Source organism: Equus przewalskii, chromosome 6, assembly GCF_037783145.1.
Source record: "Equus przewalskii isolate Varuska chromosome 6, EquPr2, whole genome shotgun sequence".
NCBI classification, from domain to species: Eukaryota; Metazoa; Chordata; class Mammalia; order Perissodactyla; family Equidae; genus Equus; species Equus przewalskii.
In genome coordinates this window covers 70,450,713-70,472,500 of record NC_091836.1, presented here as the reverse complement: position 1 = coordinate 70,472,500, position 21,788 = coordinate 70,450,713, and the positions used below count along the sequence as shown (strand labels likewise).

At 41.0% G+C, this 21,788-nt stretch overlaps 1 protein-coding gene across 20 annotated transcripts in view; it reads right to left on the bottom strand.

The window, feature by feature from the left end:
* Positions 1 to 21,788, bottom strand: part of FAM168A (family with sequence similarity 168 member A) — a 185,379-nt gene that overhangs the window by 38,355 nt on the left and 125,236 nt on the right. For 9 of the 20 annotated variants that reach the window (XM_070625919.1, XM_070625905.1, XM_070625909.1 and 6 more), the window contains one exon: positions 20,770 to 20,829. The exons of the other annotated variants lie outside the window; for them this stretch is intronic. In XM_070625919.1, coding sequence (XP_070482020.1) covers positions 20,770 to 20,829 — 60 coding nt within the window. The remainder of the gene's footprint in view (positions 1 to 20,769; positions 20,830 to 21,788) is intronic. 20 annotated transcript variants of the gene reach the window in all.

The window sequence follows — 21,788 nt, the reverse complement described above, 5'->3', positions numbered from 1 at the left end:
TGATCAAATGGGATTTATACCATGGACACAGGGATGGTTCAACATCCACAAATCAATCAATGTGATACACCACATTAACAAACTGAGGAATAAAAACCACATGATCATCTCAACAGATGCAGAGAAAGCATTTGAGAAGATTCAACATCCATTCATGATAAAAATTCTCAATAAAATAGGTATAGAAGGAAGGTACTTCAACCTAATAAAGGCCATACATGACAAACCCTCACCCAACATCATAATCAACAGGGAAAAACTGAAAGCCATCCCTCTGAAAACAGGAACAAGACAAGGGCGCCCCCTCTCACCACTCTTATTCAACATAGTACTGGAGGTTTTGGCCAGGGCAATTAGGCAAGAAAAAGAAATAAAAGGTATCTAAATTGGCAAAGAAGACGTGAAATTTTCACTGTTTGCAGATGACATTTTTTTTTTTTAAAGCTTGGCACCTAAGCTAACAACTGTTGCCAATCTTCCCTTTTTTTTTCTTTTTCTCCCCAAATCCCCCCAGTACATAGTTGTATATCTTAGTTGTGGGTCCTTCCAGTTGTAGCATGTGGGATGTGGACTCAGCATGGCCTGATGAGCAGTGCCATGTCTGTGCCCAGGATCCAAACCGGTGAAATCCCGGGCCACCGAAGCAGAGCATGCAAACTTAACCACTCAGCCATGGGGCCTGCCCCAACATTATTTTACATATAGAAAACCCTAAAGAATCCATCAGAAAACTATTAGAAATAATCAACAACTACAGTAAAGTTGCAGGGTACAAAATCAACTTACAGAAATCAGTTGCATTTCTATACTCTAATAATGAACTAACAGAAAGAGAACTCAAGAATATAATCCCACTTACATTCGCAACAAAAAGACTAAAATATCTAGGAATAAATTTAACCAAGGAGGTGAAAGACCTATACAATGAAAATTATAAGACATTACTGAAAGAAATTGAGGATGACATAAAGAAATGGAAAGATATTCCACACACACGGATTGGAAGAATAAACATAGTTAAAATGTCCATACTACCTAAAGCAGTCTACAGATTCAGTGCAATCCCAATCAGAATCCCAATGAAATTCTTCATGGAAATAGAGCAAAGAATCCTAAAATTCATATGGGGCAACAAAAGACCCCAAATAGCTAAAGCAATTCTGAGAAAAAAGAACAAACCCGGAGGCATCACAATCTATGACTTCAATGTATACTACACAGCTATAGTAATCAAAATAGCATAGTACTGGTACAAAAACAGACATACAGATCAATGGAACAGAATTGAAAGCCCAGAAATAAAACCACACATCTATGGAAGCTAATCTTTGACAAAGGAGCTAAGAACATACAGTGGAGAAAGGAAAGTCTCTTCAATAAATGATGTTGGGAAAACCAAACAGCCACAGGCAAAAGAAGGAAAGTAGACCATTATCTTTTACCATACACAAAAATAGACTCAAAAAGGATTAAAGACATTAAAGAGATTAAAGAAGGTAATATGTGAAACCATAAAACTCCTAGAAGAAAATAAAGGCAGTATACTCTTTGACATTGGTCTTAGAAGGATCTTTTCAAATACCATGTCTACTTGGGCAAGGGAAACAGAAGAAAAGATAAACAAATGGGACTTCATCAGACTAAAGAGCTTCTGCAAGGCAAAGGAAACCAGGAACAAAACCAAAAGACAATCCACCAACTGGCTAGAAAATGTTTGCAAATCATATATCCAACAGAGGGTTAATCACCAAATATATAAAGAACTCATACAACTCAACAACAACAAAAAGAAACAACTTGATCAAAAAATGGGCAGAGGCTATGAACAGACATTTTTCCAAAGAAGATATACAGATGGGCAACAGGCACATGAAAAGATGTTCAATGTCACTAATCATTAGGGAAATGCAAATCAAAATTACAATGAGATATCACCTTACACCTGTTAGAATGGCTATAATTACCAAGACAAAATTAAACAACAAATGCTGGAGAGGATGTGGAGAAAGGGGAACCCTCATACACTGTTGGTGGGAATGCAAACTGGTGCAGCCACTATGGAAAACAGTATGGAGATTTCTCAAAAAATTAAAAATAGAAATACCATATGACCCAGCTATGCCACTACTGGGTATTTATCCAAAGCACTTGAAATCAACAATTCAAAGAGACTTATGCACCCCTATGTTCCTTGCAGCATTATTCACAATAGCCAAGAAGTGGAAGCAACCCAAGTACCCAACGACTGATGACTGGATAAAGAAGATGTGGTATATATATACAATGGAATACAACTCAGCCATAAGAAAAGACAAAATCGGGGCTGGCCCTGTGACTGAGTGGTTAAGTCTGCGAGCTCCACTTTGGTGGCCCAGGGTTTCGCCAGTTCGGATCCTAGGCATGGATGTGGCACTGCTCATCAAGCCATGCTGAGGCAGCATCCCACGTAGCACAACCAGAAGGACCTAAAACTAGAATATACAACTATGTACTGGGGGGCTTTGGGAAGAAGAAGAAGGGAAAAAAAAAAGAAGACTGGCAACAGATGTTAGCTCAGGTGCCAATCTTTAAAAAAAAGACAGAAAAGACAAAATCGTCCCATTTGCAACAACATGGATGGACCTTAAGGGTATTTTACGTTAAGTGAAATAAGCTAGACAGAGAAAGACAAACATTATATGATTTCACTCATATGTGGAAGATAAACAAGTACATGGACAAAGAGAACAGATTAGTGGTTACCAGAGAGGAAGTGGGCTGAGGGTAGGCATAAGGGGTAAAGTGGCACATATAATACGGTGACTGATAAACAATAACGTACAACTAAAATTTCACAATGTTATAAACAATTATGACATCAATAAAACAAAAAAGAATATTGAGTTCAAATAATACACCATGTATATTTCACACATTGCTCATACAAAAGATATTTTCACACCTGCTATTTCATTTGAGCCTTAAAACACCACCAACGTTATTTCTCCCACTTTGTAGATAAGGAAACAGAGGATCAGAGAGGTGAAGTGACTTTTTGGCTAAGATTATTCAGCAAGTCAGTGGTGGAACTGAAAAGGGAATCCTGAAAGCAATGCCTTTTCCACACCTGATAAATAACTATGACTTGGTCCTTGGAAACAAGTGTGCTCCTTCTGTATTTATATTCTTTGAAAGTCAAGAGTGAAGAGAATAAATGGACACAAGTGAGCTTTTCTGCTTGGTATCCCAAAGACTATGGTAGTGATCAGGTCTTGGGATTCTGATGTGTACATTTCAATTGCTTTATAGATGTCAATACAATCTAATCCCTTTTTCTTGTTACTAGGATTAGGGCTGAAGAAGTGTAAAGCTATTTTTTGATTAATATGGAAATTAGAAATTACTTTCAAGAGAAATCACAGGACTATTTCTGAAACAACCTGATCTTTAGGAAGTAAAAAAGCAGAGTATCAAAAGGCTAGTGGAAGACTAACTCTCTGGCTCAGGAAGACAGAGGATTACTCCTTTGTGAGCAGGGGGACACTTATGCAATGAAGACATTTTCAGTCTGATGCTCATGATTAAAAAGAAGAAAACTGCTCCCCTCCCCGACCCCAAGGCCAGGGTGACCAAAACCAAACAAGCAAAAAGTATCTTTATTCTTGCAAAATAAAAAAGAAGAAAGCAAGAGGAAGGATATAATTTTGATTCTACGGTATGTTCTGAGCACTCTGCCAGGCACTTCTTTATGTGATATAATCTTCACCCTAACTCTATGAAATACATTATTAGTCCCATTTTAGAGATGAGGATATTGAAGCTTAGACTTATCTTACACAGTCAGTAAACAGAGGGTAGAGATAGAGCCCAGGCCTGCTGAGTAAGACCAAGTCCATTCCTACCAACCTCCCTACCTCTCCTCAAAAGATGAGACTCAGCCTAAACCTCTGGATTTGGCTGCTGTTTTCTTTGCCAGGATTCTTTTATTTCAGCTTCAAAACCTGGGAAAACAGGAAATTGCTCTGGAAAGTCAATTTGGTCAAAGATGGTTCAGTTACAAATAATAAAACGCTATTCCATTCCCACTCAGTGTCCTAATATAGGTCATGCTCATGTCATTGAGAGGCATCACACAGGCACTGAATTACAGAGTTCGAAGAGGCATCAGAGGGGATTGAGTCCAATCTACCACTCAGCACAGTAATATTCTTTATAGTGGCCCACACAGGTGGCCACATGGCCTCGGCCAGCACACCCTTCTGATCATGATGTGCTCAGAACCTCTTTAGGCAGTCACAGCTCCTGCTGGAGAAGAAATTCTTCACTCTGAGCTAATAATCTGCCATATAAGGAATCTAACGCTGAACACCTTCCCAGCCACTGGTCCTGGTTCTACCCTCACAGAACATGTCTGTTCCCTCAGCTCCAGGACAACCCTCCAGACATATGAGGATATCAGTTATTCTTTCCGAATATTCTCTTATCCAAATCCAACAGACTCAATTCCTTTAACCCTTTCCCATCCTGGTTGCCCACCTTTGGCCAGTCTTCAATTTACAAATTCCTTTTCCTTAAAACAATTCAATTTTCCTCCTGCCTTGTTCACTGTTCTGCTGTTTTTTTCCCCGATTTTTAAAAAAAGTTGAATTGACATAACAAGACTCTGGTGATAGGTGGTCGGTGAAGGCCTAAAGTGGTTAATATAGATTTCTTCATCATTATCTGTCAGCATAGTTAGCATCTAGCAAATGCTTACTCTGTACTGAGCAGGTGCTAGGTTCTTTACATAGGAGCTTACAGTCTAATGGGGGAAATAATATAGTTATTTATATTAACCTATAGGCAATATATATGACATATAATCATAGAATGTCAGGGTATTATCCGAATGCTGAGGAGGGAGTGAAGAACAGATCTGGGAGAGCTGGGAATGGCTTTTCATAAGAAGAAACATTTTAGTTGGCCTTGAACAATGAGTGAGAGGAGTTTGTCAGAGGTTTGTGGGGTGGGGACAAAGATATATGTATTCGTTTCATGCATGAAGGCATGAAATTGTATGTCATATTAGGGAAATGGCAAATAGTTCTGTATGGTTGGAGTTTACAGTGTGTAGGGAAAAGTAGCAAGAAATGAAGATAAAAAGGTAGACTGGAGACAGATTGTGAAGGTTTAAATGTCAGGCTAAGGGATGGAATTTATCAATCAATAACAGGAAACCACTGGAGGATTTTAAACTGGGGAGTTTCAGATTTGTGTTTTTCCTACTCCAACAGCAGTTGTGGACAAGGGTTCAGAGTGGGTGAGATCAGAGAAGGAGGGACCGGAGAGGAAGTCACTGCAGTAGCCCAAAGGCAAAGCTAAAACAGTTAACAACCGGATAAAGAAGGGAAACTACAAAGATATGTAGGAGACAGAGCCTACAAAACTTCATCCTGATAGCAAAATCCTATTTTTACTGCTGTGAGCTAAAAGGCTGCAAAGCAAGATGGGAAACATTCTAACTGCAGGGTTTGTAGGCTTTTTTCTTCCTTTTTTCTTTAATGGGCAGAAGGAAAGAAAATAAATTAAATAGACCCTTGAATCTGAACCCTTTCAGGGTCCAGAAAAAAGTCTGAATCTGAATCCCTCTTACTAGCTGGGAGGCCTGGCTGCTGACAGTACTGTACTGGCGAGAATGTAGGTCGGCCCAGGCGGGCAGGCCTTCTGCAGTGCTGCCTCTGGACCTGCCCACTAGAGCTGAATCTGAGGTAGCCTGTATACTGGATTCAAGGCCCACCCAGACAGCCTCCCACTAGTGAGCCCCTTGGACGGGCCTAAGTGAAGCACTGTTCTCAGTCAGGGCAAGGCTACTCTCCCGAGGTCACAAGGAAGGGGGAACTATCTAGTAATCAGTTGTGCTCCGAGTACTGTTGCATCTTCGGGGAGAACTCACCCCTCCAGGTAAAAGGCCAGCAATCTGTGGGTCATTCATCTTAGCTGAGCCCTAGAAGAGGAGGACTGCTATTTCCAGAGAAAGCTTAACTTGCTATGTCTTTGGTGTAAAAACAGTATCATCAACAAAAAAAGATAAGAAAATAGGCTACATTAAAGCTAATAATAAAACTGCTCCTAGGTAAGCACATAGGCCTAGTGTGCACTGTTCCTCAGGGCAAAAAATTCTTTTACAAATCTAAAAATATCTCCAAAGTTCCCTATCTGCCGGTATGGGAGAAATTTTAATGGAAAGCAGATGGCCTACTCTGCCCCAATCTCCACTCCAGGAGTGTGCTGCTGCAGCTGCTGCTGCTTTTCTTGTTTTCTGCACCTACAGGGCAGATGGGAGGTACTTAGCACTTTACAGATTGTTTGGGGAATGATTTCTGCCCTCCCTGTATTTATCTTCTAAAAAGAAATAAAAGAGGAAGATGAAACTTTGCAAATTGATGATTTGGTCCACGAATCCCTTTTCGTCCCAGGTCAATTCAGTCTTTTATTCCATTATTCTGTTTAAAGAGATCTGGTAAAGGGAAGAATCTCTTTCCGATTCAATACAACGTAGTGAGATATTGGTTTTCTATGTGAAGAAAAAAAATTAGATCCCCACCTCACACTTCTCCAATTCCAGAAAGACCAAAGACCTAAATATAAAAAAAAATAAAACTTTAAAACTATCGGGGACAAAAAAGGGAGACTATTAGTCTGACGTTGGTACAGAACATATTTCTTAGATGAGAGACCAAAAGGGAAAACCAGAAAAGGTTGATAAATTTAACTCATCAGAATTCAAATCTATATGACAAGATGCCATAAACAAAGTTTAACAACAAGCACAGAGTGAGAAAACATTTGTAACACATAACAAAGGGCTAGTATCCAGAATAAAGAACTCATATTTAACTAATAAGAAAATGAAAATAAGCCAATAGAATCTAATCATGCAATTCACAGAAGAAATCACTCAAATGATAGGGAGAAGAAGGAAAAAAAAGATGTTCAACCATATTAGTAATCAGCAAAATGCAAATAAACAGAAGAAATGATCACTTCACACCTATCAGACTGACAAAAATTTTAAAGTTTGACGATATCAAGTGTTGGGAAGGATCTGAAACAATGGGAGTTAGTAAAAGCATGTTGAAGGGCAATTATGCAATACCAAACAAAGATACACAACTTAACAATTCTGTTCTAGGTATATATACTTGGGAAACTGGAATTTGAGTTGGGCCTTGTGGGGTGGGCAGAATTCTGACAGGCAAAGATAAAAGGATTGGCATTCCCAAATAAAAAGAAGAGTATAAGCAAAGTCACAGAGACGGGAAACCATCTGAGGAGTGGCCAGACTGTTTTCCAAAGTAGGTACATCATTTTTATACTCCCACCAGCAGTGTATGAGAGTTTCAATTTCTCCACATCCTTGTCAACACTTGTTATTATATGACTTTTTGATTATAGCCATCATAGGGGTGTAAAGTGATATCTCAGAGTGGTTTTGATTTACATTTCCCTGATGATTAATTATCTTGAGTATCTTTTCATGAGCTTATTAGCCTTTTGTATATCTTCTTTGGAGAAGTGTCTATCCAGATTTTTTGCATATTTCTTAACTGCATTGTCTTTTTTTTTTTTTTTTAAAGATTTTATTTTTTCCTTTTTCTCCCCAAACCCCCCCGGTACATAGTTGTATATTCTTCGTTGTGGGTCCTTCTAGTTGTGGTATGTGGGACGCCGCCTCAGCGTGGCTTGATGAGCAGTGTCATGTCCGCGCCCAGGATTCGAACCAACGAAACACTGGGCCGCCTGCAGCGGAGCGCGCGAACTTAACCACTCGGCCACGGGGCCAGCCCCAACTGCATTGTCTTTTTATTATTGAGTTGTAAGACTTCTTGATACATTCTAGATACAAGTCCCTTATCAGACAGATGATTTGCAAATATTTTATCCCATTCTGTGGGTTGTCTTTTCCCTTTCTTGATGGTGTCCTTTGAAGCACAAAAGTTTTTAATTTTGATGAAGTCCAATTTATCTATTTTTTCCTTTGGCTGCTTCTGCTATTTGTGTCACATCTAAGAAACCATTGCTAAATATAAGGTCATGAAGATTTACCTCCACGTCTTCCTGTAAGAGTTTTATAGTTTTAGCTCTTACATTTAGTCTTTAATCCATTCTCAGTTAATACTTGCATACGGTGTGAAGTAGGGGCCCTATTTCATTCTTTCATATGTGGATATCCAGTTGTTCCAGAATAATTTGTTGAAAATTATTGACTGTAAATATGAGGGTTGGTTTCTGAATACTCAATTTCTATATTCCATGAATCCATATGTCTATCCTTATGCCAGAATCACACTGTTGTGATTTCTGTAGCTTTCTAACAAGCTTTGAAATCAGGAAGTGTGGGTCTTCCAACTTTGCTTTTTTCAAGATTGTTTTGGCCAATATGGGTCCTTTGAATTTCCAGTCAATTTTAGGAACAGCTTGTCAAAATCTGCAAACAAGCCAGCTGGGATTTTGATAGGGATTGTATTGAATTTGTAGATCAATTTGGTAAATATTACCATCTTAAAAAATATTAAGTCTTGCATTCCATGAACATGGGATGTTTTTCTGATCATTCAGATCTTTAATTTCTTTCAACATTTTGTAGTTTTCAGAGCATAAGTTTTGCACTTCTTTTGTTAAATTTATTTCTAAGTATTTCATTCGTTTGGATGCTATTGTAAACATAACTGTTTTCTTAATTTCATGTTTGGGTTGTTTATTACAACTGTATAGAAATATAATTAATTTTTTTTTTATTAATGTTATGATAGATTACAAGCTTGTGAGATTTCAGTTGTACATTTTTGTTAGTCATGTTGTGGGTACACCACTTCCCCCTTCGTACCCTCCCCCCACCCCCCCTTTTCCCTGGTAACCACCGATCAGATCTCCTTCTCAATATACTAATTTCCACCTATGAGTGGAGTCATATAGAGATCGTCTTTCTCTGACTGACTTATTTCGCTTAACATAATGCCCTCGAGGTCCATCCACGTTGTTGTGAATGGGCCAATTTCGTCTTTTTTTATAGCTGAGTAGTATTCCATTGTGTATATATACCACATCTTCTTTATCCAGTCATCAGTTTCTGGGCATGTAGGCTGGTTCCACGTCTTGGCTATTGTAAATAATGCTGCGATGAACATAGGGGTGCAACGGACTCTTGAGATATCTGTTATCAGGTTCTTAGGATAGATACCCAGTAATGGGATGTCTGGGTCATAGGGTATTTCTATTTTTAACTTTTTGAGAAATCTCCATACTGTTTTCCATAGTGGCTGTACCAGTTTGCATTCCCACCAACAGTGTATGAGGGTTCCTCTTTCTCCACAACCTCTCCAACATTTGTCGTTCTTGGTTTTGGATGTTTTTGCCAATCTAACGGGGGTAAGGTGATATCTTAGTGTAGTTTTGATTTGCATTTCCCTGATGATTAGCGATGATGAACATCTTTTCATGTGTCTATTGGCCATATTCATATCTTCTTTTGAGAAATGTCTGTTCATGTCCTCTGCCCATTTTTTGATCGGGTTGTTTGTTTTTTTGTTGTTAAGCAGTGTGAGTTCTTTGTATATTATGGAGATTAACCCTTTGTCGGATAAGTGGCTTGTAAATATTTTTTCCCAATTAGTGAGCTGTTTTTTTGTTTCAATCCTGTTTTCCCTTGCCTTGAAGAAGCTCTTTAGTCTGATGAAGTCCCATTTGTTTATTCTTTCTATTGTTTCCCTCAACTGAGGAGTTACAGTGTCCGAAAAGATTCTTTTGAAACTGATGTCAAAGAGTGTACTGCCTATATTCTCTTCCAAAAGACTTATTGTCTCAGGCCTAATCTTTAGGTCTTTGATCCATTTTGAGTTTATTTTGGTGTGTGGTGAAAAAGAATGGTCAATTTTCAATCTTTTGCATGTGGCTGTCCAGTTTTCCCAGCACCATTTGTTGAAGAGACTTTCTTTTCTCCATTGTAGGCCCTCTGCTCCTTTGTCGAAGATTAGCTGTCCATAGATGTGTGGTTTTATCTCTGGGCTTTCAATTCTGTTCCATTGATCTGTGGACCTGTTTTTGTACCAGTACCATGCTGTTTTGATCACTGTAGCTTTGTAGTATGTTTTGAAATCGGGGATTGTGATTCCGCCGGCTTTGTTTTTCTTGCTCAGGATTGCTTTAGCAATTCGCGGTCTTTTGTTGCCCCATATGAATTTTAGGATTGTTTGTTCAATTTCTGTGAAGAATGTTCTTGGGATTCTGATTGGGATAGCATTGAATCTGTATATTGCTTTAGGTAGTATGGACATTTTAACTATGTTTATTCTTCCAATCCATGTGCAAGGGATGTCTTTCCATCTCTTTATGTCATCGCCTATTTCTTTCAAGAGAGTCTTGTAGTTTTCATTGTATAGATCCTTCACTTCCTTGGTTAAGTTTATCCCAAGGTATTTTATTCTTTTCGTTGCGATTGTGAATGGGATAGAGTGCTTGAGTTCTTTTTCTGTTAGTTTATTGTTAGTGTATAGAAATGCTACTGATTTATGCACGTTAATTTTATACCCTGCTACTTTGCTGTAGTTGTTGATTATTTCTAATAGTTTTTCTGTGGATTCTTTGGGGTTTTCTATGTATAAGATCATGTCGTCTGCAAACAACGAGAGTTTTACTTCTTCGTTACCTATTTGGATTCCTTTTATTTCTTTTTCCTGCCGAATTGCTCTGGCCAGCACCTCCAGAACTATGTTGAATAGGAGTGGTGAAAGTGGGCACCCTTGTCTTGTTCCTGTCCTCAGAGGGATGGCTTTCAGCTTTTGTCCATTGAGTATGATGTTGGCTGTGGGTCTATCATATATGGCCTTTATTATGTTGAGGTACTTTCCTTCTATACCCATTTTACTGAGGGTTTTTATCATAAATGGGTGTTGGATCTTGTCGAATGCTTTCTCTGCATCTATTGAGATGATCATGTGGTTTTTGGTTTTCATTTTGTTAATGTAGTGTATCACGTTGATTGACTTGCGGATGTTGAACCATCCCTGTGTCCCTGGTATAAATCCCACTTGATCATGGTGTATAATCTTTTTGATGTATTGCTGTAATCGGTTTGCCAAAATTTTGTTGAGGATTTTTGCATCTATGTTCATCAGTGATATCGGCCTGTAGTTCTCCTTCTTTGTGTTGTCCTTGTCAGGTTTGGGGATCAGAGTGATGTTGGCTTCATAGAATGTGTTAGGGAGTTCTCCATCTTTCTCAATTTTCTGGAACAGTTTGAGGAGAATAGGTATTAAGTCTTCTTTGAATGTTTGGTAGAATTCTCCAGAGAAGCCGTCTGGTCCTGGACTCTTGTTTTTGGGGAGGTTTTTGATTACCGTTTCTATTTCCTTACTTGTGATTGGTCTATTCAGATTCTCCATTTCTTCCTGATTCAGTTTGGGGAGATTGTAGGAGTCTAGGAATTTGTCCATTTCTTCCAGGTTGTTCAATTTGTTGGCATATAGTTTTTCATAGTATTCTCTTATGATCTCTTGTATTTCATTGGTATCTGTTGTGATTTCTCCTCTGTCATTCCTGATTTTATTAATTTGCGATTTCTCTCTTCTTTTCTTGGTGAGTCTGGCTAGGGGTTTGTCAATTTTGTTAATTCTTTCGAAGAACCAACTCTTTGTTTCATTGATCCTTTCTATTGTCTTTTTTGTTTCAATATCGTTTATTTCTGCTCTTATTTTTATTATTTCCCTCCTTCTACTGACTCTGGGCCTTGTTTGTTCTTCTTTTTCTAGTTCTGTTAGGTGTCGTTTGAGGTTGCTTACGTGAGCTTTTTCTTGTTTAGTGAGGTGAGCCTGTATTGCGATGAATTTCCCTCTTAGGACTGCTTTTGCTGCATCCCAAATGATTTGGTATGTCGTGTTCTCATTTTCATTTGTCTCCAGATAATATTTGATTTCTTCTTTAATTTCTTCAATGATCCATTGTTTGTTGAGAAGCGTGTTGTTTAGTCTCCACATTTTTGCACCTTTCTCTGCTTTTTTCTTGTAGTTGATTTCTAGTTTAATAGCGTTATGATCAGAAAAGATGCTTGATATTATTTCAACTCTCTTGTATTTATTGATGTTTGCTTTGGTTCCCAAAATATGGTCAATCCTTGAGATTGTTCCATGTGCACTTGAGAAGAATGTGTAACCTGCTGTTTTTGGATGAAGTGTTCTATATATATCTATTAAGTCCATCTGGTCTAATTTTTCATTTAATTCTATTATTTCCTTGTTGATTTTCTGTCTGGATGTTCTGTCCATTGGTGTTAATGGTGTGTTGAGGTCCCCTACTATTATTGTATTGTTGTTGATGTCTTCTTTTAGTTCTATTAAGAGTTGCTTTACAAATTTTGGTGCTCCTGTGTTGGGTGCGTATATATTTATAAGTGTTATGTCTTCTTGGTGGAGAGTCCCTTTTATCATTATATACTGTCCCTCTTTGTCTTTCTTTACCTGTTTTGCTTTGAAATCTACCTTGTCTGATATTAGTATAGCGACACCTGCTTTCTTTTGTTCATTATTAGCTTGGAGTATTGTTCTCCATCCCTTCACTCTGAGTCTGTGTTTGTCTTTGGGGCTGAGGTGTGTTTCCTGGAGGCAGCATATTGTTGGATCTTGTTCTTTGATCCATCCTGCCACTCTGTGTCTTTTGATTGGGGAGTTCAATCCGTTTACATTTAGAGTGATTATTGAGACGTGGGGGCCTACCACTACCATTTTGTGTCTTGTTTTCCGGTTTTCTTCAGTTTCCTTTGTTTCTCGTCCCATGGTTTAATCTGTTCTGATGTAGAGCTGCTACTCTCTGTTGTTGTCCTTCTACTTATCTCCTCTGCTCTTGGTTTTGTAGCCCCTTTCCTTTTTTGGATTTTTCAGGAATGAGGGTTTTCCTGAGGATTTCCTGAAGAGGTGGTTTTGTGGCAATGAACTCCCTTAATTTTTGTTTATCTGGGAAAGTTTTTATTTCTCCATCGTATTTGAAGGATATTTTCGCTGGGTAGAGAATTCTCGGCTGTAGGTTTTTGTCCTTCAGATTTTTGAATATATCATTCCACTCTCTTCTAGCCTGTAAAGTTTCTGCTGAGAAATCTGCTGATAGCCTGATGGGGGTTCCTTTGTAGGTTAGTTTCTTTTGCCTGGCTGTCCTTAATATTTTCTCCTTGTCGTTGACTTTTGCTAGCTTCACTACTATATGCCGTGGAGTTGGTCTTCTTGCATTGATAAAGTTTGGAGATCTATTGGCTTCTGTCACCTGAAGATCCATCTCCCTCACCAGATTTGGGAAGTTCTCAGCCATTATTTCTTTGAATAGGTTTTCTGCCCCTTTCTCCTTCTCTTCTCCCTCTGGTATACCTATAATCCTTACGTTGCATCTCCTAATTGTGTCTGATAATTCTCGGAGAGTTTCTTCATTTCTTTTAAGTCTTGCTTCTCTCTCCTCCTCTGCCTGCAACAATTCTATATTGCCATCTTCCAAATTGCTAATTCTTTCCTCCATGTTATCGGCCCTACTGTTCAGAGCATCTAGATTTTTCTTAATCTCCTCTATTGTGTTCTCCATTTCCAATATTTCTGTTTGGTTCTTCTTTATCGTATCAAACTCTTTTGTGACATAGCTCCTGAACTCGTTGAGCTGTCGGTCAGAATTCTCTCTTAACTCATTGAGAATCCTAATGATGGCTGTTTTGAAGTCATCATCATTTAGGTTATATATCTCATTTTCTTTGGGATTGTTTTCTGTGTATTTCTTACTTTCTTTCTGTTCTGGAGATTTAATGTATTTTTTCATATTGCTTGATGATGTTGATTTGTGCCTCCGCATGGAGATAGAGTTTAGTTGCTCCTTTCACTTGTTTCAGCTGCTGCGGTGGGGGGAGCAGCTATTTATACTTCACCAACCAGGAACCCTGTCCGTAGTTGCTAACTGGGCCTGGGCCCCTCTTCGTAGCCACAGTGGCCCTTTGGATTCCCTCCTCTGCCGTGGGGGCCGTCACAGGGGGGCTTCAGGCTGCAGGTGCCTACTGTTGTTGCCCACCTAGATGCGCTCTCTCCTTGGGGTCTGCAACGGTGTTATGGGCTTTTCCAGCGGCCAGGGGTGGGATCATTATATTTGTCACTCCGTTGCTGTCGGCACCCACCAAATCTCACTTGTCCTCTATGGATCGCAGGAGAGCTATTGGCATCTTCTACAGTCTGTGGTTAGTACACCTAGCTATGCTGCTTTTGCCCTGGGGTCTTCCAGCCTTGTGGCTGGCGGCTGGGTGCCTTCTACTGGTGCTGTGCAGAGGCTTTCCCTAAGGCTGCTGTGAGCCTGTAGGGTTTCCCCCTAGGCTACTAAGCTGGGTCTCTGGAACTCTCTCCAGCCCCAGTCCTCTCCGAGATCTCCGGCAATCCCTAGCCTCACGGGGTGGGCAACGGCAGCTGGGGGTCGCCCCGCCCTCTGGGCTTCTCTCCGGGCCTCTCCCGGAGCCGTGAATGCTCAGCATGGCCCCTCTGCTAATGGCACACAGAGAGTTTTGTCTGCTGCCCGGGCGGAGCTCCAGCGCTTCCCCTCCGGGTTGCTGAACCGGCCTTTGAAAGTTCCCCCGCCCCGGTCCTCTCCGAGATCTCTGGCAATCCCTAGCCCCACGGGGCGGGCAACGGCAGCTGGGGATCACCCCGCCCTCTGGGCTTCTCTCCGGGCCTCTGCCGGGAGCCCTGAATGCTGGGCGTAGCCCCTCTGCTAACGGCAGACAGAGAGTTTTGTCTGCTGCCTGGTGGAGCTCCAGCACTTCCCCTCCGGGTCGCCGAACCGGCCTTTGAAAGTTCCCCCGCCCCGGTCCTCTCCGAGATCTCTGGCAATCCCTAGCCCCACGGGGCGGGCAACGGCAGCTGGGGGTCGCCCCGCCCTCTGGGATTCTCTCCGGGCCTCTCCCGGAGCTGTGAATGCTCAGCGTGGCCCCTCTGCTAACGGCAGACAGAGAGTTTTGTCTGCTGCCCGGGCGGAGCTCCGGCGCTTCCCCTCCGGGTCGCCGAACCGGCCTTTGAAAGTTCCCCCAGCCCCGGTCCTCTCCGAGATCTCTGGCAATCCCTAGTCCCACGGGGCGGGCAACGGCAGCTGGGAGACCTCCGTGCCCTCCGTGTCTCTCTCTGGGACCCTCCGGGCGCCCCGAGCACCAGGCTGGGTCTCCCCGCCAATGGCGGGGAGAGACTCTCCCCGCGGGCTCAGGTGTGCAACTCCAAAGTTTCCCTCTGCGTTTAGGAGTAATTGCGGGGGGTTTAGGTAGGGTTCTGGTCACCTGTTTCCACCGTCGCTCCTCTGTTGTGTTCTCGCTCCTGCCCTAGATGTGTGTGGATCCTCTGGGGGCGTCCGTTGGAAGAAAGCCGCTTGCGGGTACTAGGCTGCCCGTCGGGGTCGGAGAGTTTTCACCTATTTCCACATCCTCCCGGAGGAAAGTCCATCCGCCTTCCGATGTATAGTCGCGTGGGTGTCTCAGACGTCCTGAGATGCTGTCTGGATATCCTTTGTCAAGCGATAAGTGTCCAAATAATTGTAGACTCGAAGGGCGAGAGACAAAGAGGACTACTCACGGCGCCATCTTGCCAGAAACTCGAAATACAATTAATTTTTGTATACTGATCTTGTATCCTGTAACCTTGCTGAACTCACTCATTAGTTCTAATAGTTTTTTTGTGGATTTCTCAGAATTTTCTATATACAAGATCATGTTATCTGCAAATACAGATAGTTTTACCTCTTCCTTTCCAATCTGGATGACTTTTTGTTTCATTTTCTTGCCCAAGTGCCCTGGTTAGAACCTCTAGTACAACGTTCAATAGAAGTGGTGCGATGGACATCCTTGCCTTGTTACCAATATTAGGGGGAAAGCATTCAGTCTTTTTCTATTAAGTATGACGCTAGTCATGGGTTTTTCATCAATGTCCTTTATGTGGATTGGAGAGGCTGCTGCAACTCCAAGTTAGTTACAAAAGAGACAGTAAGTAGAATGCTACTTGTGCTCATGCTATGTACCTTCCCCTACTGTTGATTCAAACAAGGAACACTGTTGTGGACATTGAGAGCAGGTGTCAACCTGAGACAAACTGTCCCGTGTTACAGAAACAGCAAGAGATTCATTTATAGGCAGACCTAGATTAAAGTCCCTGCTCTTTTACTTATTAGCTCTGTGACTTTAGGAAAATCACTTCAACTCTCAGAGTCTCAGTTTTGGTATTTTGAAAATAGACACAATCATTAATGTATTTGTTTGGTAAACATTTTTTGAGTACTCACTCTATGTCAGGACCGGTGCCTCTTTTTCTTTCTCCTGCATGTGGGCTGGCTAGGGATGTAAGCAGGGCAGACCTGGACCTGCTTTGTAGAGACTCATCTAAACATTCCTACTGAGAGTCAAGAGGAGTTTCCTGCTCTGGCCATCCTGTGGGAGCCATCATAATCCAGTAGGAAGAATAGAGGCTCTCAAGGCAGGCAAATGTGGATTCAAAAGTCAGCTGCACCACTTACTAGGCATGAAGTCTTAGGCAAATCCCTTTATCTGAGCCTCAGGAACACAGGGATATCCTATACTGTAGGCTAGAAAATTAAATGAGGTAGCATGCAAAATACCTAGAATAAAGACTTGGCACAGATAGGGAAGCACTTCAATAAATGTTAGTCCCCCACCCCTTCCCTTTCTTTAAAAGTTCCCTTTAGGAAACTGTTGTGTTTGCCCAAAGATTTTAAGACTACTTAATGAAAATCTTCTAGATCCTCAATCATATCCCTTATCTCCTGCCTTTCCCTATCCCTTACACGGCTGTAGGAGATTAGGCCTATTGTCACTTGGCCAAGCACAGCAGGACAAAGGTAAGCTCCTAGTCAGCATGGCTTTTTGTGGAAACATTGAATGAGTCACTATGCTTTGAATATTAGTAATTTTTGTATACGGTTGTGTGTATATGGGTATTTACAATCTTTTATTCATTTTAAAGCATTTTTGTTCCTTTTAAAAATTTGTAAATAAAAGTGTCCCCATATTTTTGCATTTTTATTTCTCATTTATTTTCAGTCTATTACTTCTGCTTTGTGCTACTGGTTAATAGTGAAAGTTACAGCAACCTAAATGTCTAGTAACAGGGCATTATCTGAAACAAATCTAAATGACCCAACAACTCATAATTCCTTAAATAAATTAAGGTGTTACAGGATAGTATATAGCATACAATCTCATTTTTGTTGAAAAATGTGTATACATCTTCATTTAAAAAGATCTAGAAGAAAAGATATACCAAAGTATTAACAACGATTGTCTCTGGATCAGGGGACTTATGGATGTTTTTTATGTTTTCCTTATATCTAGTATTTTCTGGTTTTTCTAAAATGAGCACATATTGTTTTGGAAATGAGGAACAACAACAAAAGAAACCAGAAAATGGTATTATTGGACACTCAGGTAGGTTCAATTAATCTCCTATGTTAGACATTTTCCCTGTTCCAAATAACTGCCACTCATCCTTCAGGCAGAGCCAGGATTAGAATCCAGATACCCAGATTTTCTACTTGTATGAAAAAATGTGCTAAAAACTCTTTTGAGGCCCTACAAATTTAAAGAGCTGATGTTACAAGAGATTTGTAAGCCCACTGGTAAGGTCCTAAGGGAAAGAGGTGGGAAACGGGTATGACATGCACACCAGGACTGGGTTTTTAAATAAACTGAAATATGGAACATGTCTTAGGTCAAAGAACCCCAGAAAATGCTTCCATTTCAACACATTTTTTTGTATAGATCTGCCACTAGGTTACCGTGTGACCTGGGCAAGACTCTTAAAATCCTTATCAAATTCCAAGTCTCCGTTTCTGTGTTTGCAAAATAATAATAACAGCTACTGCTAAATGAACATCTCCCATATTTTTACAGGAGAAAACTGAGGCTCTGCAAGGTTAAGTAATTTGCTCACGGTTATATAAGAGACAGTTAAAGTTGAAACCAGATTATCTGATAAAAAAGAATAAGGGTAGGGGGGTGGTGGATTCTATTTCTATGAGTTGCTTAATTTTTTTCTTTTAATACTAAGGAGGTGTCAGTAGCGCTTTCTTGGTATAATGCAAATGATGCTGTACACTCTGTTGGATTGAATTAGGTGCACTGAATTACGATTAACTCATGGCCCCATCTTAACAGCTGAGTAATTAGATCAATCTAATCTTCTGAATTTTATTGCTTGTTTTATTATAGCCTATAATCAGTTGAAATTACAACAGGAAGTTCAAGAGTCTTACACAAAGGCAACATGCTGTAGAGGAAAGAACATCTCCGCACTCTGAGTAGCTGGATGATCCCCGGCAAGTTACGTAACTATTCCACACCTGTTTCCAAACCTGTAAAATGGGAATCGTATTATCTTGCCCCCTAATTACCAAGATGTACTAAGTTTAGAAATCTCAGCGCTAGGAAAAAGGGGGATTCCCCAAGGATTATGAGAAAATTACCTGAGAAACATAAAAGGAAAGCTCCTTGACACATGCTGGTCTCAAAACTCAGTAAAAGGCATAATCAAGCAACCTGTCACCTAAGCCAGAGGAAGCCTAGGATAAGTCCAGATCCTTCCTTCTCTCTCACTCCTCAAATCCAACATCAAGTCTTCATTTATTCACTCAGATTCCACAAATATTGAATGTCTACTGTATACTAGACACATCTCTCTCTCATAATGTCTCAAATATGTCCTCTCCTCTCCATCCCAAACACCAACTCTAGTTCAGGGCTCTTGACTGAAATACATTAAGAGCCTCCTAACTTGTCTTCTGACCTCCATTTTCTCGCTCTCCAATCCATTCTCCTCAAACGCCCAGAGAAATCTTTCAAAAACGCCAATCTATCCATTATGCCTAAAAGTCTCTGGTGGCCAAGGATAAAGTTCCAAACAAGTATCCAAACAAGGATAAAGGTTACTGCCAAGGACAAAGTTCCAAATTTCTTAGCATGGCATTAAGGACCCTCTAAGTCTGAGCTCCTAGCCATCTAGATGTCCTATTTCCTCTCTTGCCAATCCTGGCCTGGTGTTTTACACTTCACCAACCCCAAACACACAGCTGTTCTAGCATACTCCATTCAACATTCGGTTTCCCTGTCACTGTTCAGGCTGTCCTCAATGCTTGGATTGCCCTTCCCTTGCTCTTCACTTCATTTCCTTCTCCCAAATGTCTTCCTTGACCTTCCTCCTTCCAAGCTAGATTAGGGGTCCCTTCTGATTACTCCCATAACTGGCTTCTCTTATAGTTCTTATCAAATTATATTTCCATTTTTCTCAAATACTCATCTCCCAATTTGGTAGATCTAGTATCAGTCCAGCGATGCCTCCTTAAGCTGTGTTTCTCTTTGTCCTTATATGTCCCAGACAGGGGCTTCTCACTGTCCAAACCTATTGTTTTTAATCTCCTTCCTTCCCTAATCACTAAGCCTGTGGCTGATACTCTGGGTCTGGCCAAGACAGACTAACCAGCTAATCACCATTCCCCTGCTAACTCAACTCCCAGTGCAGAAAAAGGAGCACGGATTTTGGATTTGGATATAGGCTCTAATCCCAGTTTTGCCATTTCAAACTCTGTGAATTCAAGCAAGTTATCACCTCCACTCACTGAGCTTCAGCTTCCTCTTACGTAAAATGAGATAACACTAACTTTGCAGGGTTGAGATAATAATGCTGGTAATAAAAACAATATTACTACTTATTATGTGTCAAGTATTATGCTAAACACTTTACATTGATTTCATTTAATCCTCATACCCCTTCATGAAATAGGTTCTACTATTATGGTTATTTTACAGATGAGGAAACCAAAAAGAAGCTAATATACTCACCCAGGTCACGGTGGTAGACCATGGGCTGGCTAACCCAAAGCTCATTCCCAACCCTCTCTGCCCTTGGACTATTAAGGCTAGAAAAGCTAAATACTCACTTTCCCAGCCCTCCTAGCACTCAGGAGAAGCCAGGTGGCCCAGTTCTGACCAATGAGATACACACAGAAGCCTGCTGGGGGAATCTGAGAAAGCCCTGCTTTCCTAGTAAAAGGACAAACGTTACTGATGTTGTCCTACACCCTCTTTTTCCTACCTCGATCACAGACATGATGCTTACAGCTGTGGCAGGCATCTTAGATTAACAGGGAAAGGCCAAAAGAGTCAGGGGATACTAGCCTTGAAATCACTGACCTAACAGATCAATGCCACCTGCCCCTGACCGCCAGACTTCTTTTTATTTGAAAAAAATACCCCTCCTATTTGTTTAAGCTACCATTAGTCAAGTCTTCCAGTAGCATCTTCAGGCATTTATAAGTGATACACAGTAATCAAATGATGGAGCTAAAATTCAAAACTAGGCAGACTTAACCACTAAGCTATATGAGAAACACCTCGCACTGGACATGTGGTAGGGAATGCATACTCAAATGATGAAAATGATTATAATCACTCAGCCTACCTCCTCAAGGCCCCAAGCTCCCCTGGAAACTCAGGATTGCCAGTAAGCTAAATCATAACACAGCTGCTCAGGAACAGGCCACCCCTTTTGGACACTGTGCCCAGCCCTCTTGTCTGCATTGCTGAATTCAGTTCTCCCAGCTCAGGGTCCACCCTAAGAAGGGAAGAGGGAAAGTAGGTCTGGAGTCAGGTCTGGGCTGCTCACCCCTACCTATCTTAAGGTATCACAAAGATTCCAGGCCTCCTGCCATGCAGGCCCAAGACAACCGAGTTCAAGAAATTCAGCATAAACTTACAATTGTGACAGCACTTGTGGTGACAGTGAAGGCCCAAGCTCCTTCCTGGCAGCCAGAGACCTTTGGAGGTAACAAGAAGCATGGTTTGGTAGCTTAAACAAGATCAAGTACTATTGATTTTTCTGCCTCTTCTCCTGCTGAGAGCAGTAATAGCAAAAATCTGATTTAGACACTTAAATTCAAGTACTTTCCCCACCAGCTGAGCTATTTTCAAGTAATCACACTTTTAACCTCACCCAACATGAGTCCTTTTAAAGCCAATTTTTGGCGCCAATTATTTAGTTTTTATAAGATGTGCAAGGAAAATGATAGGATTATTGGCTATCTTCCTGAAAACTGTAGCTTCTATTCTTGTGTCTAGGGTGTAGAGCTGCCTGCTCTCAGACCTCCCAATCTCTCTGAGAAGAGGCCAGCTACCCCTCTGTCAGAGCTGACACACATCTCATAGCTGACACATGACCTCTGTTTCTAAAGCTGTTTGTAACTCAAAGGCTATTTCCCAGAGGAATTATGACATTCACGATGGCAAGATTCCTAGAGAAGCTCACAGAATTGGGAGAGAAGAGAAGGCCTATTACTGAACATAGACTAAATGGCAGATACGAGAATCAGAATCATCTAGGGAGCTTGTGAAGACACAGACTGCGAGGAACCACCTCCAGCATTTCTGATTCAGTAGGTCTGGGGTCGGGCCCAAGAATTTGCATCTCTAACACATTCCTAAGTCTGGAGACAACACTTAGAAGACACTGCGATGGGGCCAGCCCGGTAGCGTAGCGGTTGACTTCGTGCACTCCGCTTTGGTGGCCTGGGGTTCATGGATTCAGATCCTGGGTAAGGACCTACACACTGCTCATCAGGCCATGCTGTGGTGGCATACCACATACAAAATAGAGGAAGATTGGCACAGGTGTTAGCTCAAGGACAATCTTCCTCAAGCAAAAAGAGGAAGATTGACAATAAATGTTAGCTCAGGGCCAATATTCCTCACCAAAAAGAAGAAGAAGAAGAAGAAGAAG